The sequence below is a fragment of the Tripterygium wilfordii genome, chromosome 17 (assembly GCF_013401445.1).
Source record: "Tripterygium wilfordii isolate XIE 37 chromosome 17, ASM1340144v1, whole genome shotgun sequence".
Lineage (NCBI taxonomy): Eukaryota > Viridiplantae > Streptophyta > Magnoliopsida > Celastrales > Celastraceae > Tripterygium > Tripterygium wilfordii.
Genome location: NC_052248.1, coordinates 3,004,882 through 3,029,124, shown reverse-complemented (window position 1 = coordinate 3,029,124; position 24,243 = coordinate 3,004,882). Strand labels below are relative to the sequence as shown.

Here is a 24,243-nt window from a genome sequence, read left to right as displayed (position 1 = left end):
GTTGTGTCATAGTGTGCCCGCAGTTTTAATTCAAGACAAGCTCCGTATGAATTTTGACTAAAATTTTGTAGGGCTTTTAACTTAAAAGAACAAAAAAAAAATAAAATTTGTATTCCAACAAGGATAAGCTAAAATAAAACTTCAGAAAAAATAATAAAACCTAACAACTTATAGAAATGACCCTGAGAGCAATTCTCGTGTCACGTGAACTTCTTCTTCCTCTTATTTTCTCTCTTCTTCTCTCTTCTTCTTCCTTCACGCCAACCACCGAAAGTTGGCCATTTGGCCATCGTTTTCGATGAATGAACTATTGAAATGAAGCTTTAGGTCAGTCTGATCAAAACTCAGTCTTCATTGACAGTTGATTATCACTTGTGTCACTAGAAAAACTTCATGAAATCATGACCATCGTTTGGAAAAGAGCTCGATCCGATAGATAATATATCACATGCAGTTTGTAGATCTCAAATCAGAATAAAAAAACCATGAAAATCACCATAAAATTACCGAAAATAATGATGTAATGACATATCGAAGGAAAATAACAAGATCTACAAATCTCGTGATGAGTATGAGTAGATCTAGTTCGAATATAACAAAAATCTGGACGAAAAATCATTAAAAATACTTTGTCCTTTATATAATAGTGTTTTAAACTTCATAGATTTTATGGGAGACAATATATTTGGCTGTCCTTATTGAAATAAAATTTTTAAGTGAGAGACTTATCTCTATTTTTTTTTCTATTTTGTAAGAAAACAACAAATACATGTTTTTAAAAAAAGAAAAGAAAAAAGGAGAATTCTTATGCGTGTTAAAATTGAGTGCAACATGACCTTCCTAAATCATAATAAAGTAATAAACTATTTGAAGTAGGTATCAAATAAAAAAACATAATCAAAGATGAATTTGATGTAATTGATATAATAAATTATGACTGAGTGGAAGGTTGCTGATGTTTTCCTTTTTCCTTATTTATTTTTGTTAGTTATCTTTTGAATCATTCAACCAACAGTGAATGATTTGAAAAAATAATAGCACAAAACAGGGGGCATGACTTGACTTGCCTTTGAGTGGGTCTGGTTCCGCAATTCTCAAAATGTATAATTCTCATCCAACGGTTTGAGAGATATACCTCATCACACCACATATTTATGTTTTCTCTACCATACCTGTTCTCCACCATTGGACGAAAAATTGTAGACTAAGAAAAATTCAAAAGTTACCCATAAAAATGGCTTATATTTCTGTTTTATTCTTCATATCCAATGGGCTTCTTTGTTATAATATACTTTACTTTGAGTGAATGGAAGACTTTGAAATTCCAACGATGGTAATTAGTATTTCCTTAGTTGTACGCTAATAAATGGCTGGCTTATATATCTTGGTTTTATTCTTCATCTAATTATATCAAATGGCTGCTTCACTATAATGTACTTGACTTTGTTTTAGTAGTTGATTATTGAATTTAAGATTAATAGACGGTCGCTTTTGAGCGAGAGCTGAATTTTCTCATATTACTAATTTATTACTCAATCTAGACTTTTGGGAAGGGTTGTACTATATCTCTGTGTTCGATTTTCTACATCTTACCACAACACACTGCATCAAATTCTTACCAATTATTAATCCTTCCACAAGCTTAATTAAGAATTAATTTCCATTGATTAATCGTAAAATACTTTGTCATATTAACTAGAATGTGCTCCTCACCTTCTTTTTACCTTAGTGTAATAGTGTGACCAATTGTGCATGTCGTTTCTTTGTTATTGAACACTAAACATCACAGTGTATTGTTACATTGACGCTTCAAACTTATCTTTGATCCAATTAGTTGCTTCAATATTGAAAATTCCAATCCAAGTTATTTCGCCCCTAAACCGATATTTGTCTCTCGTTGAAGAGGTGGGATGTGGGGATCCAATACCTAAAAAACAAAGAGTCAAACATAAGTCGAGATATAGTTCGAAAAGGTCATGGTGCAACTAAAGCTCACCTAATGGGATTGGACCCTCAAGCCAATTCGTAATAAAAGCATGCCAGATCGAACTAATAACAGATTATTCAAAACTAAGAATAGATTACTTCTTAACAGAAAGACTTTGAAAATTTTTTGGTTAGAGGAAGACTTTGAAAATTTTTTGGGTAGTGGAAGACTGGAAATTTGTTTTGTTGGCAAGTGAAAATTTTTCACATATCAATGAATGCAAGTGTTTCCTTACTCGTACGCTTATAAATGGCTGCTTATATCTCCGTTTATTCTTCATCTCATCATATATCCAATGGCTTCTTCCTTTTTGTATCACTTGCGGTTTATGACCTTGCTTTTCTTGCTATCAATCTTGGTCCTTCCAATGCACATTACACCACTACTATGTCACAATGAAGAAAGCTTGGCATTGCTGCAATTCAAGCAAAGTTTTGTTATTGACAAGTCAGCTTCATCTTATGCCTCTGCTTATCCAAAGACGATATCATGGAATCAACAAGGAGGGAATCCAGACTGCTGCTTGTGGGATGGTGTGGTGTGTGATCAGCACACCAGCCGCGTCACTAACCTTGACCTCAGTAGCAGCTGCCATGGCTTGAAAAGCAAACCGAATTCCTTCAGTTGGACCTTGAGAATTGCAAAATAAGTGGTGAAATCTCTCACTTTGTCAAAAACTTCACTCAACTCAATCATTTACTACTCACCTCTAACCATTTAAGAGGTCAAATTCCACATTGGCTAACAAACCTCACTCGGTTAACCATCTTAGACCTTGGTTATAATGAATTCCACGGCCCTTTTCCTCATCAAATTTCCGAACTTGTGTATCTTGAAGCTATTTATTTAAGGGGAAATCACTTGAGCGGCATTGTTAATCTAAACCCATTTTTCTACCTCCAACACATGAAAAGGGTTGATATATCAGGGAATGATTTTACATTGCTCCATGTGACCAATGCAAATGCCACTCTTCGAAAGCTGCAAGTGCTAGCACTCGGCTCGTGCAACTTGAGGGATTTCCCTGACTTCCTTAGGTACCAAGTTAAATTGGAGATCTTGAATCTTATTGGAAATAAAATCCACGGCAAGATTCCGAGCTGGTTATGGAACACAAGTAGTGGAACTTTGGAGGTTGTTGTACTTGGTTTCAATTCTTGACTGGCTTTTAGCAACCTGAATTGATATCACGTCTTCATAATCTAAAAGTCCTAATGGTACGTGGTAACAAGATCCAAGGTCCAGTCCCCAGACCACCACCTTCCATTCTCGACTATAGCTTCTCCAATAACAGTTTCAGTGGAGAAATTTCTGCAACCTTCTGCAATCCGCCTTACGTGTATGCCCTTGATTTGTCATTCAACAACTTGAGTGGCATGCTTCCACAATGTTTGTTCGACAAGGTGAACAATTTGAACATTTTAAATCTCGAACAAAACTTCTTCCGCGGAACCATTCCTGAAACATTAACGAATGAAAGTAAGTTGAGGATGATCAACTTAGGTCATAATGCACTGCAAGGAACATTACCGAGGTCATTGACTAATCATACAATGTTAGAGTTTCTAAATCTTGGTGACAATCAGATTAGTGACACATTCCCCTTTTGGTTGGGAGCTCTGAATAATTTGCAGGTCCTCATTTTAAGATCCAACAAATTTTTTGGTGTTGTTGGAAGCCCTGCAACAGGTTTCGAATTCTCCACATTGCGAATCATTGACATCGCCAACAATGGTTTCACCGGCATTCTACCATCTAAGTACTTTCAGAAGTGGAATGGCATGAGAAATTTTGATGTGGATCACTTTTCGTATATGGCACAAAATACGACCTTGGTTAAGAAAGGTGTTAGCATGGAATTTAGTTTCGCGTCACAACAAATTTACAATTATCAGCTAACTTTGGTTAACAAAGGTGTCAACATGGATTATAAGAAGATACCAAAAGTCCTTGCAGCTATCGATCTTTCAAGCAACAAATTTGAAGGGGAGATCCCCGAATCCATTACAACTTTAAAGAATCTCCTTTTTCTTAACCTTTCCAACAACTTCCTCTCCGGCCACATCCCATTGGGTATAGAAAACCTCAGTGCTCGAATCATTGGATTTTTCGAGCAACAGGCTTTCAGGAAATATTCCACTGGAGCTCTCCCAGCTCACGTTCCTTTCATTCTTTAATGTCTCTTGTAATCAGCTCATAGGTCCTATTCCACAAGGAAAACAATTTGCTACATTTGAGAACAATTCATACAAAGACAACTTGAGATTGTGTGGAAAGCCATTGTCTAAGTTATGTGGAAATGCAGGGGAATTGCCTCCATCACCTTCGACTGGTGAAGATGATCAGGGATCGGGTGGTTTTTCATCATATGTTTTGTGGATGGTGGTTGCAATAGGATATGCAAGTGGACGAGCTGTTGGAGTTGTCGCCGGACAAAGATTCACCGCATCGAAACATGAATGGTTTGTGGAAACCTTTGGCAGGAGGCAACAAAATAGGAGAAGGATTGGAAGAAGGGGACAGAGAGTTTGAATTTCTCAAAGCATTTCAGTATGTATGAATTATATACATGGTTCAAGTATCTTCTTATGTTGTTCCAGTTCTCTGTGTGTGGTTTTAATTTTTTTATGTTTTTCTCTATCCGTGTATTATATTCCATCTCTCTGCTATTTTTATTAGGTTTAGTTGCTGCTGGAAATTGTATCCAAGTCTTCTATATTTGGTTGGAGCAGAAACACGTCGCTCTGCTGCTGTTTCTTATAAAGTTAAGTTTGCCTGGTTAGTCTTTTTGTGTGTTTTGTTTCTTAAATAATCATTGACGTCCAAGTATTTTTATTTTTTTTTCAAATGGGAACATTCTTATATTGAGACTGTGCAGATGCAACTTTTATGGCCAAACAAAAGAATAAAGACAAGGTAAACTAAGACTAGCAGTAGCAGATGGCAACTCAAGAAACTAATAAAGTCAATATGTAAATGGGTAATCGAGATCCCCCAGAAACAGATGTTCAGAGGTAGATATTAAAACTAATAGAGCAGAGCCAAAACATACCATGATTAGCACTAGAGTTAAGGTAACATCTAAATCAGTAATCAGCACAAGTTGTCATGCACCAAAACATAATAGAATAGAAGAGCAACAAGAAGGAAACAAAGATCTGAGATGCTTAGGTATCAAGTGAACGAGTGTAGTCAGAAACATGTATCGCAAAGCTCCAATAGTAAACAGTTTAATATCATTACTTACCTAACGCTTCCACTTCTGATGTAGATCCAGGCCCAAGCCCAGCAACAAGCAGGCCCTAACTGGCCACTGGAAAACCGGTTAACCAATGTTAGGATTGACCCACTTATATACTGCAACTCAAGCCTTGAATCCACCGATGTGGTATCTCACATTCGGTGTTTACATCATTCTCACCCTCTACGGCACGCCGCCCCCCACCAGACCCCCCCTTTTCGGGCTATGGGGCCTTGGGCCATGGGCCGCACGTGTTTTCGAAACCTGCATCTGATGTAGATCCAGGCCCAAGCCCAGCAACAAGCAGGCCCTAACTAGCCACTGGAAAACCGGTTAACCAATGTTAGGATTGACCCACTTATATACTACAACTCAAGCCTTGAATCCACCGATGTGGTATTTCACATTCGGTGTTTACATCATTCTCACCCTCTACGGCACGCCGCCCCCCCCACCAGACCCCCCCTTTTCGGGCTATGGGGCCTTGGGCCATGGGCCGCACGTGTTTTCGAAACCTGCATCTGATGTAGATCCAGGCCCAAGCCCAGCAACAAGCAGGCCCTAGCTAGCCACCGGAAAATCGGTTAACCAATGTTAGGATTGACCCACTTATATACTGCAACTCAAGCCTCTGATACCAATATGATGTAGAACAGCCTCAAAGACTTGTTGATTCCAATGGAATGCCAAGAATTCGGGATAACAGAGAACCAGCTCTGAATTTACTTTCTTCAATATTCAATAATCCTCTTCCCCATCTTACAGCCCTAGTCAAATAACACAAATGAAAGGGAACAAAAAATGGGCCCAAACACAATTAAGCCTACAAAAGAAAACCACAGGACCAGCCCACCACGTTAAAACAACAAAATACCAAAAGCAGGTCCAACAAAACAAAGATACAACAACACAAATCATGTAGACTTGCGATCGAATTTATCCATGAAACAAGCAGCAATCTGTTCCACATTATCCCCGCCAGGTGAGGAAGAAGTCGCCCTCGAATGCAACAGATCATCATCATCAGAAAAATCACTAGTATAGGGAATAAGATGTTTCACATTAAACACATCTGCAGTGCGAATATGAGCTGGAAGTTTAAGACGATACGCATTCGGATTGATTTTGCCTATAATCTCCAAGGGGCCTATTTTTCTGGCAGAAAGTTTGTTGTATTCCCCTGCAGAGAACCTATCTTTGGTGAGGACAGCCCACACATAGTCACCCACGTCAAATTCCAGGTGCCTACTGTTGGACCAAGACTTAGTGTCGAGTCAACATTGTGTTTTTGATGATTGTGTATGATTGTATACTAAAATGTGTGTGAGCATGCTTGATTTGAACATATCCTAAAATGCTAGAAAACATGCTTAAATGGTTATTTGATTAATTGTTTAATATCTTAATTGTGCATATACACTTAAATGAAAGCTTATGCATATCTCTATGTGAATTTGATATCTATATATTTTTGAGATAGTGCTGGAAATTCAGTTTTGAAAACAAACATACATGGACTAAGTTAGGGCATTAATCTTCTAATGATCATAATTTATCTTAACCAACTTAGGTCCAAATGACTTGAAACTTGAACCACATGCACATAAAGGTCTAATATATGTTCTAGGACTATAATCATGATAAATTAAGTGCATCACATATATATTTGGTCATATGCTTAAATTCCGCCAAAACTAGGTTTTACCTAATTTTGTGCATATGTGTTCTTTGTGAACGTGGTGAACCAAATGAACTCCGATTTAAATGAAATTTCGTGTGCATCTTAGTTTCATCACTATGAACATATTTGACTTAGTAAAGTTCGAGAGAAAAGGTCATTTACACTGAGTTTTCAAAATAACATTGAATTTACACTTAGAATTTATCGGTTTCACTATTAGTGACTTATTTGCTTGGTTGAGTGACCAAACGATTTCCGATTGTTATGAAATTTTATATGGACATTCTAATATATATAAAATGATTTATCATGCAGTAATATGAATTTTCTGGGTTGTTTTTCTAATGTAATTAACCTATGCGCTCTATATGAAGCTCTTTGAGCTTACATGCAATTAGAGAGTTCTACCTCCTATTTCTTTGTAGGTTAATCATCATGAGGATGTTATATCACTCAGAATTCAGTTTGCTCAAGTGAATTGAAGTCAGGTTTTCGAGTATGAGTTTGGATCTCTAGAAAACCAAGAAAAACCTATGTTCATCAACCTTCCACTAAGGCATTTTGATTGATGATTGGAACTAGCCTTAGGGCTGTATAATATGGATATATTGGTGCTGCCAAATTCAGAGTTTGAAGTCAAGATTGGAGGGACATGTTTGGTCACGTGAAGGATCTCTTGTCTTCATCAAACAAGATCTTGCACATGCTTCCTTTATTGAGGTCAATGATCAGATTTTTGTGAGAAGACAATTGATGAAGCTAAATGACAAATGCAATGGTTGAAATTTGTAAGAGATGAGAAAGTATATTTTGCAACTAGACAAGACTTAGATTATGAATATATTCTTGAAGACTACAAGCTCCAATGGTACACTAATCTATGGCTGAGATTGAATTGTTTTGAATTATGAATGGATCAGATTACAACAAGACTTGAAGGGTTAAGATGACCATTTAAAAGGTGAATCCAATGGTTGTGCATAAGACCATATTCTTGCTTGCAATTTTTGACTTAAAAGAAGATCTTACTTGATTTTTGGAGTCAAAGATGGTTGCAAGTTGCTACACATTTTGTAGGAAATCATTGGAGATACCAAGGCCAAGATTTGGTGTAAGTTTGATCAAATGGTCAAAGATGACAAAATTGTTGGAGATACCAAGGTCAAGATTTGGTGCAAGTTTGATCAAATTGTCAAAGATGGCTTCAAGTGCATATGACAACTCAAATCTTGGAAAGCTAGACTTGGAAAATAATGCAAGTGCAACGGCTACATATTGTAAGGTCAAGATTTAATGATCTATTCATTAAATGGCCAAGATTTGCACATGTAATTGAAGGTCGAGATTTGAAGATGAAAAAGATCCAATGATGGAAATCACAAGAGCTTGGTAAATTATAAAGAGGGGTTCTTCCTCATTCCAACTTGGAGAAGCCAAAATTACATTGAAGAAATTCTTGTTCTCAAAGCTTCCAAGCTAGTTTGTGCCATTGAATCCAAGCTTCTACCCAAGCCACTCTAAAGGCTTCCTCACTATTTTGCTTTTGCAAAGAGGGAGTGCTTCTCATTTGGCTTCTTATTTTCAGATTCGAAAATCCTCATTATTCTTCATTTTCTATCCAACCCGTGAGGTGATATTGTGATTCTTGAGTGTTCCTCAACCCCATTTGCTTAGTGCAAACCTTGAGTGAACCATTTATACCGAACACTTGTAAAAGTCCCTTCATTGGGCAAAAACCTTGTTGAGGTTGAGTTTAAGGGAGTGCTTGAAACCCTTGGTTGTAAAGTTTGAAGATTATCTTGAAATCTTCAGTTTTAAGGGTGACCTAAAAACCCTTGTGAGTTTTGTGGAGCTCTTGAGAAAACCACATCCTTAGTGGAGGTTGGAAAATCCTAGGTTGGTGAACCTAGGTAGTAGATGTAGGAGAAGAGTCTCCGAACTACTATAAATTGTTGTGTGGACTTTCTTGATTGCATTGCTTGCTTGTTGATTGATTAAGTGTTTTGATTGCAGAATTTTCTGAACCACTAGTCTGTCCGTGCACTGTTCACATAGCTAAACTTTGAATTTTAATCTGAATTTTTGATATAGTATTCATTAGGGTGTTGTGATACTGCATACCAAATTTCATTGAATTCTGACTTGATTTGCTAGGTGAAATTTGAGTTGTAAAATCTGTGCGCAGTGTGTTGTTTAAAAAATCTGTTTTTGCAATTCCTTGATTATTTGATAATTGATCATTCACCATATTGTATCACATCTTGCATTGAAATGAATATTGATTAAGATAATCATTAGAGTCCAAATTTGTGTGCTAATTGTTAATTGACATTGATTTCCTTTTAAATTATAAAAAGAGATTCCTATCGGAATTTGGGGACACAATTCACCCCCCCTCTTGTGTTAAGTACGATCCATCACCTACGTGTTGCATCTGCAGCAGTTTTATATTTAATTGTAGACTCTAAGAGACGTTGTTGGGTAACTGTGTGAATCTGTTGGAGTTGAGCAACAAAGTCTTCAGCCTTAACATTGGGACGCTTCAAATTTGAAGTTGGGGCCAGGTCAATTGGGGCACGGGGAGCTACACCATAAACAATCATGAAAGGACTGAATCCTGTGCTGCGGTTAACCGAATGGTTAAAAGCAAATTCTGCCCGAGCTAAACATTGGTCCCAAGTTTTCACATGATCACCAACCAAACTTCGTAGAAGATTTCCCAATGAACGATTCACCACTTCAGTTTGACCGTCCGTTTGTGGATGATATGCACTACTAAAAGTAAGAGCTGTGCGAGTTAGCTTCCACAAGCTACGCCAAAAGTGACCCACAAATCAGGTATCCCTGTCCGAAACAATAGTAAGAGGTAAACCGTGGAGACGATACACCTCACGAAAGTACAAATTAGCCACACGACTAGCATCGGTGGTCTTGCGACAAGGAATAAAGTGTGCCATCTTCGAGAAACGATCCACCACAACATAAATTGCATCATGGCCACGCTGAGTGCGGGGAAGACCAAGGACAAAGTTCATACTCACATCAGTCCACGGTTGCGAGGGCACGGGCAGCGGCATATACAGGCCCGCGTTAGTGGCAACACCCTTAGAAACTTGACAAATTTTGCAACTTTCAACAAAACGAGAGATCTCTCGTCGCATAGAAGGCCAAAAATAAGAAGCTGCAATCAAAGCATAAGTTTTATCGCGACCCATATGACCCTCATTATGGGCTTCTTGAATAATCCGTAGATGTAAACTAGAGACTGGGATGCAAAGTTGGTTGCCCCTAAATAGAAATCCTTCTTGGAGGTGAAAATCAGTGGGTCCATCCCCTGCAACATCCTCCAAAATGACAGAGAAATAAGGATCAGATGAATAAAATTCACAAAGAACATCAAAACCAACAACCTGGTTGCGCATTGTTGAGAGAAAGAAAGCTCGGCGACTTAACGCATCCGCGACTCTATTTAAGGATCCAGCTGTGTGTTTGATAGAGAAGGTGAATTGCTGCAAAAAATTAACCCATGCAGCATGCCGAAAAGAGAGTTTGGATTGGCTGTTGATGTGCTTCAAGGCTTCATGGTCCGAGTAGATCACAAACTCATCATGTATAAGATAACAATACCAATGCTTTAAGGCACGAACAAGAGCATAAAACTCCACATCATAAACACTATATTTGAGTTTGGCACCTGATAACTTCTCACTAAAAAATGCCACGGGTCGAACTTGTTGGCTTAACACTCCTCCAAGGCCCACTTTGGAAGCATCACAATGGAGTTCAAAGTGCTGTTGAAAGTCAGGCAAGACTAGAATTGGAGCACTGGTAAGAGCTTGTTTAATATTTTGGAAAGCTACCGCAGCTTCCGCGGTCCATTGAAATTGTTGCCCCTTCATACAATCAGTAATAGGCGCCATAATAGAGCTGAAATGGGCTATAAACCGACGATAGAAAGAAGCCAATCCATGGAAACTACGCACTTCGGATAACGACTTCGGTTCAGGCCAGTTTCTTATTACTTCCACCTTACTCTCATCCAATGCAATGCCCTCACCTGAAATGACGTAGCCAAGAAACAAAACCTTATCAACCATAAAAGAGCACTTACTAATGCCACCAAACAGACTCTCCTTCCGCAGAACAGTTAACACCTCTCGTAGGTGTTGTAAATGTAAAACTCGATCAGCACTAAAAATCAAGATGTCGTCAAAATAAACGACGACAAATTTTCCGATAAAAGGCCGAAGAATTTGATTCATGAAGCGCATAAAAGTACTTGGGGCATTCGTTAGGCCGAAGGGCATAACCAACCACTCATACAATCCCTCCCGAGTCTTAAAAGCAGTCTTCCATTCATCACCCGGTTGAATACGAATTTGGTGGTACCCACTTTTCAAGTCTAACTTACTAAAGATGGTGGCACCTAAAAGTTGGTCTAACAAGTCATCCAACCTTGGAATTGGGAACCGATAGCGAGTGGTGATTTTGTTGATGGCCCTACTATCAACACACATGCGCCAAGAGCCATCTTTCTTAGGCGTCAACAATGCGGGTACGGCACAAGAACTAAGGCTCTCCCGTATATGCCCTTTCATTAATAGCTCCTCAACTTGACGACAAAGTTCTTCGGGTTCTTTTGGGCTCATTCGATAGTGTGGACGGTTGGGAAGACTGCTCCCTGGCACTAAATCAATCCGATGTTGAATTTCACGCAATGGTGGCAAACCATTCGGTAACTCTGCTGGGAAAACATCAGCGTATTCCTCTAATAATTCTTGTACACATGTTGGTATACTGGTACCCTCCACTACTTCCTTAGTCAACAAAAGATATACCACATCAGCATCTTGCAATTCTTCTTCAAAACGGGACAGAAAAAGACAAGTCAAGTTTCCAATGTGGGTTTTATCCACAGTGGAAGGCTGGTCTTGACTGGGAACTAGCACAATTTTCACCGATTCGAACACAAAACTATAAGTATTCTTTCGACCATCATGTATTGCATATCGGTCGAACTGCCATGGCCGACCCAACAGGAGATGACAAGCATCCATGTCAACAACATCACACCAAACCTGATCCCTATACTTCAGACCCACCGAAAAATGAATTTTGCACCTTTTCGACACTTTAACTTCAGTACCATTCTTGATCCACGCAAGCTTATAGGGCTTTGGATGCTCTTCTATTCTCAACCCCAATTTTTGTATGACAGTTACAGCCACCACATTTTCACAACTATCAGAGTCGATTATGAAACTACACACTTTACCACTAATGGTACAAGTAGACTGGAACACAGCACTCCTCAACCAACTCTCACCATCTGCGGTACGTGGAGTATAACAAGCCCTACGAACCACTAATGAGGTGCCATGATCTCCCACGACTAGCTCCTCCACCAATTCATCCTCTTTTTTTACATTAGGCTGCATATCCTCCTCGAATTCATCCGGGTCATGCTCATCCACCTCTAACAACAACGCCTTCCCAGTACGGTCTCCTTTACGACATTCAAATGACCGATGTCCCATTTCACCACATTTATAACACTTAATGTCTGAATTGCTCACTCGATAAGAAGTAGGAATTGTCTGCTTGCTAGGAACCGGACCACTCAAATTCGTCTTGTCACTGGGCACGCTAGTTTTACCACGGTCAGTGTTAACCCCTCCCCAAAGATTGTCACCCCCTTTTCGATTCAAACGATTCTCCAACTGCTTGCCTCTTTGATAGGCCTCAGCCACTGAATACAAGCTGAACATATTCAAAACATCCAGGAACTGTGTTCGCATTCCTCCCACATAACGCGAGACCAATTGTTCTTCAGTCTCCATTATGCCATTTCGTGCTATCAGTTGATAAAACTCAGTGGTATAATCATCAATCCCACGGGTTCCCATCCTCAAATTTTGCAGCTGTTGATACAAGGTGTGAGTATAATTATATGGCAAGAAGGCGAACCTCATATACTTCTTCATCTAGCTTCTCCCAAGATTCTACCTTACTCTTTCCCTGCCTCACACGGTTCAGTTTGAACTGATGCCACCAGGCCGCAGCGCGCCCTCGAAGACGTGTAGCCACTAAAGGTACCCTCTTTTGTGGAGGTACTTCCTTGAATTCGAGCACTTCCTCCACGGCATAGAGCCAATCTAGGAACTCTTCAGCCCGTAGCCCCCCCACAAATTCTGGGATATCCACACGAATCCCAGCTTCCCAACGACTAACATTTGAAGCTCGATTTACTTCCCTGCCATAACCTCGTGATTCCATGGGTGCAAATGGGTTATCGAACCCCAGTTCTGACCCATCTGTTACTGATTCACCAACATCACTCACAGACTGCCTTCTAGACTGCGCTCGCAGCTCCTGTAGTGCTGCCGTGATTCCATCCATCTGCTGGACCAGCGAAGCCACCTGATCTGAGAGTTGACCCATCTCTTCACGATGATGTATTTCGCCCACACTCGCGTTTCTGTAGATCCAGACCCAAGCCCAGCAACAAGCAGACCCTAACTAGCCACTTTAACCAATGTTAAGATTGACCCACTTATATACTGCAACTCAAGCCTTGAATCCACCGATGTGGTATCTCACATTCGGTGTTTACATCAACTTCCCAGTAGCTTCTTATCCAGATCAGTTTGCCTTAAGCAGCACTTGAAAGAACGTCCGTAAAATTTGACATACGCAAAACTCCAAAAAAATAAGAATAAAAAGTTAAACCCAAACAGAGCATATGCATAAGCAAGAGCGCAGTCAACAACTGAAAATGGCATAAGAAGGGCCGTGAACCAGTTAAGTTCTCGAACTAATCTATAATCTATCTATCTATCTATCTATAAGTAATATAAGATGGGAGGCATGTCAGTGTATTTGCGGGCGAGTTCCTCTTGATTTTTATACTCACGCGGTTTGGCTTTGTGTGTACCTTGGTTTATGGGACCCGCATTCTCTTCTTTTCCTGGTGTTGGCATGTGACTGGGATTTTTGTGAGCTGTTTTATGGGTCCCACGTATATTAACGTTGTGCACTGCCAGTTCAACCAAGAGATTCATGCATGGGAGACACCTGTTATTGCTGAATTCATAAGATTGACACGTGTTGCTACTTTCAATTCTTCCACCATATCCTGCCAAACCTCTCACCTCTCTTTCGATCTCATAGCCAGACCACCGCCATCACCATCCCTCCTCCGCCAGTCACAATAGCGTCTCCCGTCGGTGCCAGCCAAGGCCATGTTCAGTATGGCCATCTTTTGTCTATGGTTTTCTGCAGGTGCATTATTGGATCCTAGAGACTTCGTTTCTCCCATTTGTCGTGATGATGAAGCTGGTGCAGATGGTTGAACCCTCCAGTGTTTTCTTTATCGGTTCTCTTTTCTCCAACTTATCAATACTTTTTTGCTCTAAATGGGCTCCTCGATTTCTATTGGACCTTGCACCAGAAACTTGGGTTTCTTGGATTCTTAACTGGTGTTTTCTTTTCTGGCTCTGATTTTTTGCAGGTAAATTATTGGATCTGGACACTTGGTTTCTTCCATTTATGGTTTGAAGAAGCCGCAGATGGTTGATTCTTCAAGCATTATCTTTTTGGCTCCTTTTTTTTCCATACTTATCAAGACTTATTCGCTCTAAATGGACTCCCACTTCTTCTTCTCCAACAATGTCATCAAACTTTCTTGGGGGCCAACTATGATTGGATCCAGCAGAAGGAAACCCAGCAACAACAACGTGGGTTACTCTAATTCTCGATTGGTGTTTTCTATCATGGATCTGATTTACTGGTGGTTTATTGGTTCCTGAAGATATGGTTTCTTCCATTTGTGGTGATGAAGAAGCTGCGGATTGTTGACTCTTCGAGTATTTTGCTTTTGGCTTCTCTTCTTCCAACTTATAACGACTTCTCTTCTTCCACCACATCTCCCGAAGGCTGTTTCCACTATTCTTTCTTCTTGCAGTGATTCAAATTGGCGCACTAGATCTGCCACCTGACATATCTACGAACTTTTATGTACAGGTATGATACTTCTTAAAACCCGCATAGGAAAATTTTGTCTTTAGAACCTACTTTTTTTTTCCCAGCTGTACAGCTTATCTTTGGCATGTAAGCATTGTCTTCTCTATTCCAAAGATTGTATGTTACAGCGGAACCAATCAACCAGATAAATTTAGCGACTTTTATTCTACCGTATACAAGCCACATCTACAACAAAATTGCCTTGGATGATTCTTTTTTCCGCTGATCTTAGCATATTTACAAGGTTTTTTTTGTTGCCATGATTCAAAATGGTTCATTTATATGGTACTTTCTTACCAGTAGTTCTTGCCTACTAAATTTATGAAGGCCTTTTCCTTTTGCTTTTGAAAGAATTTATGGTGGTTTCTAAACGTGAATGATAAAATGTTGTCTACTTACTGGTACGAAGGCCTGATAAAGAACCCATTGTCTATAGGTCCTTTTCTCATCAGAATCTTGCTTCTATCTTCGATGGCGTCAGTCTACAAAAACTGTGGTTAGTTTAGCGAATTAATGTTCTACGTTATTTCTACTGCTTCGAATTTTGCTTATGTGTCATATAACAATGTTTATTCCATAAAATTTTTAGATATTGCAACACATGAAAGCAAGTGGGAAGGAGCATTCGATGCCCTATCAAGTGATACCAAGGTATAGGGCTTTGGAGCAAAAAAAATTTCCAGATAGTTTTTGGAATTCTTTTTACATTTTCGTGCCAATAAAATCAAAGATTAAAATAATGACACTCCAAAAGCCCACCTCTCCCTCTCCACCATGATAAAAGAACTTTCAGAGGGAAGTCATTTTAATTTTTGAATGATTGTTGAAATGTGGTGTTGACATCTTTAACCCATATATCTTTAGAGCCAGTCGGTGTTTGCACTCATCGGGAAGACACATGTTAGTTTCTTCATGTTATAGGGCTCAATTTAGTTGTTGGGAAGACACATGCTAGAAACTACAAACTCACAAAGTCTATATGTTTAAATATTTTTCAGGCAACTGTCGAGGAAGGTATTGTAGTTGTTGGTGGGTGTATGATCTACTGGGAATTGCATCAAAGGTGATGGCATAATGCCGAGGGAAAAGTAAGCGCTATATCATCTTTATGCTTTGTTAGCTATATCATTTGATAATTTTGGCTCCAGTAAAATCTGGATCTTAATTTTGCATCCTGTGAATACAGTAGTACTACCATAGTACCATATTTGCGGCATCAATTATCAAGTTTTCTTTCACAAGTAAATGCGTTGCTTTTGATAGTTAGTTATTTTTCTTAGGCAATTGAACTCATGGTATGCAGGTATTCGTTCGACAGCCATTGAGGTCCAAATGTCCAATCACCATATGTGGCTTAGGATGTGAATCTTCGGATTCTTAGCATTTGGGGTTCTAATATTAAGGTAAGAATTTTTTCATTGTTTTTACTCACTGTGTTTTCACCTATATGTTTTGTTTCTTGCTGATATGTTTATATTTTTCCTTTAAATTTTTTAAGCCTGTAAATCATTCAAAAATTTAGATTAGTTTTTTGGATAATTATATATATAGAAATGGTTTGTTCTTTTTGGTGTAGAGTGAAGGCTCTGAAAGAGATGGTATAGTGATTAGCGAAGATTGGGAAGGATCCATGCGGCAGATAAAGGAATTGAAGGGTGTCAAGTACTAATAGGAAAGGTATTTGAGAGCAATGTTTCATTGCAATAAAAAATTGTTTTAATTATTTTTGTTACATCTTGATTATTCCTTTTGGCTTATCTGCTGACCTTTTGTTTCTTAGTCTAGCCATATGGTGAAAAATATTTATATAGTGTTGTGTGAACTACGATTTTTCTCTGTTTTATTTTTAGAAAGTTTGCTTAAAATAAATGTTGTGGCTAATGATATTTGTAATTATTTTTTAAAATTCTAGCATCTGATTTACTACAATATCTGAATAAAAAGTTAAATCAAATTTATGTACTTATGTTTTATACGCAAATTGTCATTTCAGATATTCTGTCTCATGGTATCCTGCTTTAGTCCCATTACGGAACTTTATTAGGTTAGCTATGCACTTTACATGTTTCTAATGATTCACTTATTGTTGTCTTCTTAGAAACTAATATCAATGACTCATGGGGGACTTCGGTATGGTTGAACGAGGAATTGGATAATTGGATTTGTCAATTTATAATGCATCTCATCTTACATCTACCAAGCAATAACAGGTAATTATTGTCCTACTGAATTATGTATAACTATTGTAATTGAAGGAATGTGGATTTTACTCAGTGATACAAGGCCAGTGTGAAGTTATGATCTTTTGGCCGACTTACATTTTTTTGCAGAAAGAAGCTAATGACTGAATTTCATTCATGAAGAAACTTTAGTAACATTTATGTGAGTATCTTGATGAAAAGTCCAAACACGGAAACACCAACAAAGTATGACTTTCGAGGGACCAAAGTGGGTTTCGTGTTGGGTGTTCACATGAGCTGCATTGTTATTTTAGTTAATAGCTTATACCTTTTTAATGTAGGATATGATTCTAATGTTGGATATGGGTGCAATGTTTTGACAATACTAATATGAAGATGTTTTGCTATTCTAGGACTATTACTTAGCACCATCATTGCAGAAGCTTATTATTAAAGCATTTTATATGTAATTTTTAATTCATTATTGACAGTTTATTAAAATACTATACATATCATTCTTCCAACTGCAAACAAACACAATGCTACCATCTTTAAGTGTTACTGGATCAAACCATCAAGTAGACACAAACTTAGCAATCTTTCTCACCAGAAGACTATATACATATGTCGTAAATTTTTAAATTCTTTTCCATGCAGGACAATAATAACAAATCTTGAAACATACATCTTCTCACCAACAAATACTCCAACAAAACTAATATAGAAGAAATTCACCCGCGCGAAGCGCGCGGGTGAAGAGCTCGTTGTTTCATAACACGTAAGGGAACAGGAAGAAGCACCAACCTGTTCCACCCAGGCTGCAATTATCACATAAAGAAAAAAAAAATCCATCAACCAGTAAAGTAAAGGTGATGCACTTTTCCTTGGATATTATATTAAGAAACAACTTATTATCACGACCCAAATGTGAGCACGTGACCGGTGCATGGTCCCAATGAATTCGAATGCCCACTAAGGCCAGGCAAGCCTCAAAACAGAGATCCGATTACTCAAATTGAATTGGAAATTATAATTCACATAAAGTTGGTAACTTCAAAATAACATCTGGGCGTATTAGCTATACGCACTAGAATTCTTTTTCCCTTCTTCTTCTTCATCTTCTTAGATCTGAGATGTACTAAGTTCATATCTAAAATCCTACAGATATGAGATCATACAGTTATAATGTTACTCTTTCAATGTTAATGTTTCGAAAATGCAACATTATGCAATCAAATAATTCGACTTATTTTCTTAATCATCTATGTTTTGAAACTATAAAATTATATAATCAAAATATTAGCATTATATGAAATAGATTGACTTTTTAATGTCTATGTTATAGTTTGAAACAGTAACATCATGCTAACAAAAGGGACCAACTTTGGGACTTCCTTTCCGGTGGCCGTTTTGGACAGAATCTGGCTGAGCATTGTGGATCTCAGTGAGGGGAGGCTAACGACAATAGTGATGTAGCGAATCGTCGTCGAAATCGTCTAGATTTGAGACTTTTTCTTTCATGCTACTGAAAAAGTAACATGAAGTGGTATATAGCGAAGGTAGTGATGTAATTGACATTTTCATGAGTACTTATCTCAATGTTTTTTTACATAGACCTAAATATCCAAAAGTCTTTCTTTAAGATGCCTGCCTCAAATTTCCCCTCTTCATAATTTGCAAAGACCGACAAGTATGATTGGGGCCATCAACCAAAAATCCAAGCTTTGAGCTTTATAGAATCGTTCAGGTCCATTCTTGATAAAAGCAGGCCAAGCTATCAAAAGTAAACACCGTGCAATGTCATTCGAAGACTTCTCCCATGCAAGTCCAAAAAACATGAGCAGTTTCATTACTTCAAATCAAGTCGACAAGACATGCTTGACTTAACTTTCAGTGAGGGAAAGACTTTGAAATTTCAATGACAGCTAGCGTTTCCCAAATTATAGGTTTTTTTGGGTTATAACATTTTTAAAAAATTAATTACACAAACAATATATTTATTTTTTATTACTAAATTGACATCATGTGCTACTAAGACTCCGTTTCGTAGAGCAACTAGAGCTTATTTGTTATCAAAATAAATTAGCTTAATAAATAGTAAAAAACAAACTAACTTATAAGAAGTTAAATAAATTATTAGGTATTTGGTAAACCTTATAGCAGACCTTAGTTTATAAGTTGTCAAATCCTAATAATTTGTTATTTTATGATTTTATTTTTTGGTAAATTTATTTATTTTATTATAGATTTTTTTAAAATTTAAATTTATATATTACAAGATATTTTTATATAAATAAAAGTAAAATTAATATTGAAATTTTTATAATATTATATATAATATTATCTTAATAAAAAAAAAGAATAAATAAAAAATAAAAAAATGAAAGTTCTAAAAATAAGTTTCAATTGTAAGATAGCTTATCGAGGATATTTGATAGTGCGTCCACTGTACCAAATTGTCATTAAGAGGAGCGCAAATTTTAGTAAAAACTAATTGTGCTATTGCCACTGCCAGTAGCCAAATTAAAACTAATTATCCAATATTTATATTTAATATTAATAACTATAACTATTGTCTGGTAAAATAAATAATCTTATCCTGAAAGACATTGCTAATAACTATAACATTCATCCAATGATACAATTCTAAGCAAAATAAGAAAATTAGCCAAAATAAAAAAAAAGTTCTCATTAACTATTTAATATAGATAATTATAATTATAATTGATGACACTCGAGTAAGTTAAATGATAAAATATATCATTATGAATTGCCTGTAAGTATGTTAGTAGTTAATCTAATTTGAATTTTTTTTGGAAACTTAAAAAAATGGAAGGGGAAAGTTGAGAGTAGACAAAAGGAGAATAGATTAGGAATTAATTAAATAAAAAAAATTTATATTCAATTGAGAATAAATGTGCAGAATTTATTTAAAATGGGTGGGAAAAGATTAATATGAAGCAAGTTAATGAAAATTGCCCAAAAATATTTATAAAAGACTAGAAAAATTGATGGAATATACCCACGCATCGCGTGGGATCTCAACTTGTTTTCTTGAAGTAAAAGATGTCATATATTCTTTGTCACGTCAGCATATTTGAATGGAAATTTTGTATAGGGGGCTAACGGAGCCCGATATGCAAAGTAGAATGGCTTGTTTAACCTGAAAAATTGAACATGGGCTTGTTTGATAATTTTTGAAAGTACAGGGGTTTTTCAACACTTATCCTAACTCATGTAAAAAGAAAACCTCAATAGGTAAATTAAATTGATTATAAACCGGTTCTAAACCCTGCATTTTATTTGCTACTAGAAAGAGAACTCCGAACACTGAGTACTCCCTAGTTGATAGCTTACTGACTTGAGCGTCGAAGAGATCTCAAAAGTATACTCTTGGGCCTCTTTTTATCTTAAGTGTTCTGATGTACAGGCCGTACTTAGTAAAATTGAGGACACCATATGACGTCAATGCTATTGTCTGATATGTCATCAGATTAGAAGATTGCAGCAGTTTTCTTTTTCGTTATTTACTTTTGTAGTTATCTTTCAAATCATTCAACCAACCAACAATGAATGAATTGGAAAAATTGCACAAAACAGCTTCAACAATATTTGATGTTTGAGAGCAATGTTTTGTGGTCCTCCTTAAAACAGTTAGCATCATTTGTGGTTAATTTCGACACCATCAATTTGATGAGAGCAATGTTTGTGGTCCGAGGCAAAAGCATCATTTGAGGTTTATTTCCACGCAGTTAATTGTGCTATTGATATACAATTGTGAGTACTTGACTTTGAGTGAAGGGAAGACTTTGAAATTTCAATGAGAGCAACTTTTTCCCAAATTTTACGCTTATATATATGTGGCAGGCTTATCTCTCCCTTTGATTCATCATCTCATCATATCCAATGGCTTCTTCTTCAATATTATTGTATCACTTACGGTTTATGGCCTTGCTTTCCTTGCTATTAATCTTGGTTTTTCCTATGCACATGACACCTCTCCTATGTCACAATGAAGAAAGCTTGGCATTGCTGCAATTCAAGCGAAGCTTTGCCGTCGACAAGTCAGCTTCTTATCATCCCTCTGCTTATCTGAAGACGATATCATGGAATCAACAAGGAAAGAATCCAGACTGCTGCTTGTGGGATGGTGTGGTGTGTGATCAACGCACCGGCAGTGTCATTAGCCTTGACCTCAGTAGTAGCCGCCTCTATGGTTCTATCAATTCCAGCAGTAGCCTCTTCCATCTAGGCCACCTACAAAGCCTTAATCTTGCGGACAATCATTTCAACTTCTCCGAAATTCCGTCCGGGTTTCGCAGTTTTCCAAGGCTAGCTCATCTCAATCTCTCCTCCTCCGTATTCTACGGTAAGATTCCATTAGAAATAGCAGAGTTGAGTAGATTGAGATCTCTTGATTTGACTGGAAATTTGGATGCATCAAATGCAAAAATGCTGGAGCTCACAAGTCCAGACCTGATGTGGTTAGTTCAAAATTTAACTCACATTGAGAAACTACATCTTAACAATGTAGATTTATCTGCTCCAATCCCTGAAAAGGTTGCAAATTTGTCTTCATTATCATCTCTTAGTCTCCGTAATTGTGGCCTGCTTGGTAGATTTCCGATGGGAATTTTTGAACTACCAAATTTGCAGTTTCTCAATTTGGGGGTGAATAAAGAACTTGTTGGTCATCTGCCTGAATTTCACTGGAGCTCTCCTCTCAAGTTTTTATTGCTTCGAGAAACAAAATTCTCAGGTGAACTTCCTCCTTCAATAGGAAACCTTCATTCCTTTATTGAATTGAATATTCATATTTGCAACTTTTCGGGTCCAATCCCTTCTTCCCTCGGTAATCTTAGCAAGATCACCTCCCTTGGACTCGGTGGCAATAACTTCTTTGGCCAAATCCCTTCTTCATTGGCAAACCTTACACAACTTACCTCTTTCTCGATTTCAGGCAATGATAATTTTAGTTGTGAGTCCTTGTCCTGGCTTGAAAAGCAAACCAAATTCCTTCGGTTGAACCTTGAGAATTGCAATATAAGTGGTGAAATCCCTCACTTTCTCAAAAACTTCACTCAACTCAATCATTTACAATTCTGGTCTAATCGTTTAAGAGGTCAAATTCCACATTGGCTAACAAACCTCACTCGGTTAGCCAACTTAGCCCTTGTTAATAATGAATTCCACGGCCTTTTTCCTCATCAACTTTCAGAACTTGTTAATCTTGAATATATAAATTTGAGAGGAAATCACTTGAGCGGCATTGTTAATCTAAACCCATTTTTCAACCTCCAACACATGGAAACCTTTGATATATCAGAGAACGATTTTACATTGCTCCATGTGACCAATGCAAACGCTACTCTTGGAAAGTGGCGCCAGCTAGCACTCGACTCATGCAACTTGAGGGAGTTCCCTGACTTCTTGAGGTACCAAGACAATCTGGAGTTCTTGGGTCTCGTTGGAAATAAAATCCACGGCCAGATTCCGAGCTGGTTATGGAACATAAGTAGAGAAACTTTGGAGTATATTGGACTTGATTACAATTTTTTGACTGCCTTTGAGCAACCAGCATTGGTCTTGCGCCTTCGTAGTCTAAAATTCCTAGGGCTAAATTGTAACAAGATCCAAGGTCCAGTCCCCAGACCACCACCTTCCATTCTCAAGTATCTCATCTTTAACAACAGTTTCAGTGGAGAAATTTCTTCAACCTTCTGCAATCTACCTCAACTGTATGGCCTTGATTTGTCATTCAACAACTTGAGTGGCATGCTTCCGCAATGTTTGTTCAACAAGCCGAACAATCTGGAAATACTACTTCTGGATCATAACTTCTTCCATGGACTCATTCCTGAAACATTGACAATTAGCAATAAGTTGAAGATGATCAGTTTAGAGTACAATGCACTGCAAGGAACATTGCCGAGGTCATTGGCGAATCATACAATGATAGAATATCTAAATCTTGGCTACAATCAGATTAGTGATGCATTCCCCTATTGGCTGGGAGCTCTGCATAATCTGCAGGTCCTCGTCTTGAGATCCAACAAATTTTTTGGTGCAGTTGGAAGCCCTGAAACAGGTTTCGAGTTCTCCATGTTGCGGATCATTGATATCTCCTACAATGGTTTCACCGGCATTCTACCATCTAAGTACTTTCAGAATTGTAATGTCATGAAGAATTCTGATGTGGATCAATTTTCTTATATGAAGGAAACTGCATATTTGTCCGGCATTACTATGGATTCCTATTATAAACTAACTTTGGTCAACAAAGGTGTCAGCTTGGATTATGAACAGATACCAGAAGTCTTTGCAGCGATTGATCTTTCAAGCAACAAATTTGAAGGGGAGATCCCGGAATCCATTACAACTTTAAAGAATCTCCGTTCACTTAACCTTTCCAACAACCGTCTCTCAGGCCACATCCCATTGGGTATAGAAAACCTCACAGTGCTCGAATCGTTGGATTTTTCGAGCAACATGCTTTCAGGAAAGATTCCACTGGAGCTTGCACAACTCACATCCCTTTCATTCTTTAATGTCTCTCATAATCAACTCATAGGTCCTATACCACAAGGAAAACAATTTGCTACATTTGAGAACAGTTCATACAAGGACAACTTGGGATTGTGTGGGAAGCCACTGTCGAAGTTGTGCGGAAATTCAGGGGAGTCACCTCCATCGCATTCGACGGGTGAAGATGATCAGGGCTCAGGTGGTTCTTCAGCATATGTTTTGTGGATGGTGGTTGCAATAGGATATGCAGGTGGACTGATTGTTGGAGTTGTCGTCGGACTCAGATTCACCGCATCAAAACATGAATGGTTTGTGGAAACCTTTGGCAGGAGGCAACAAAAAAGGAGAAGGCTGAGAAGAAGAGGACATAGAGTTTGAATTTCCCAAGGCATTTCCATATGTATGAATTATAGATATGGTTCAACTATCTTCTTATTTTGTTCCAGTTCTCTGTGTGTGGGGTTTTTTTTTTCCTTTCCCTCTCCTTCCTTCCTTTTTATGTTTCTCTATCCGTGTCTTATATTCCATCTCTCTTCTGTTTTTATTAGGTTTCGTTGCTGCTGGAAATTGTATCCAAGTCTTCTCTGTTTGGTTGGAGCAGAAACAC

The 24,243-nt window shown here is 37.9% G+C and overlaps 2 protein-coding genes and 1 long non-coding RNA gene across 8 annotated transcripts; all 3 read left to right on the top strand.

Moving 5' to 3' along the window:
* The first annotated feature begins 3,201 nt into the window (after positions 1–3,201).
* LOC119981809 (receptor-like protein 33) lies at positions 3,202–4,519 on the top strand. Its single transcript, XM_038824952.1, has 2 exons — positions 3,202–4,146; positions 4,181–4,519. Exons 1-2 carry the CDS (start codon positions 3,202–3,204, stop codon positions 4,517–4,519), a joined length of 1,284 nt encoding a protein of 427 aa, XP_038680880.1.
* A 9,472-nt stretch (positions 4,520–13,991) lies between these two features.
* Positions 13,992–17,603, top strand: LOC119982108. Of its 6 annotated transcripts, XR_005464272.1 has the most exons (9): positions 13,992–14,284; positions 14,420–14,931; positions 15,368–15,427; positions 15,521–15,582; positions 15,930–16,019; positions 16,235–16,334; positions 16,508–16,608; positions 17,030–17,141; positions 17,262–17,603. It is a non-coding gene; the product is annotated as an uncharacterized LOC119982108 (long non-coding RNA). The 6 variants fall into 6 exon arrangements; XR_005464274.1 differs by lacking the exon at positions 15,368–15,427 and having other exon boundaries at positions 13,993–14,284; XR_005464275.1 differs by lacking the exon at positions 15,930–16,019 and having other exon boundaries at positions 13,993–14,284.
* A 3,498-nt stretch (positions 17,604–21,101) lies between these two features.
* LOC119981808 (receptor-like protein 7) lies at positions 21,102–24,014 on the top strand. Its single transcript, XM_038824951.1, has one exon. It carries the CDS (start codon positions 21,102–21,104, stop codon positions 24,012–24,014), a length of 2,913 nt encoding a protein of 970 aa, XP_038680879.1.
* The last annotated feature ends 229 nt before the right edge of the window (positions 24,015–24,243 follow it).

Coding starts and splice junctions, on each gene's coding strand:
- LOC119981809 (XM_038824952.1), top strand. CDS start 3,202: ATGGTACGTGGTAACAAGATCCAAGGTCCAGTCCCCAGACCACCACCT. Junction 4,147..4,180: donor CTGGAGCTCTCCCAGCTCAC/GTTCCTTTCATT, acceptor TCTTGTAATCAG/CTCATAGGTCCTATTCCACA.
- LOC119981808 (XM_038824951.1), top strand. CDS start 21,102: ATGACACCTCTCCTATGTCACAATGAAGAAAGCTTGGCATTGCTGCAA.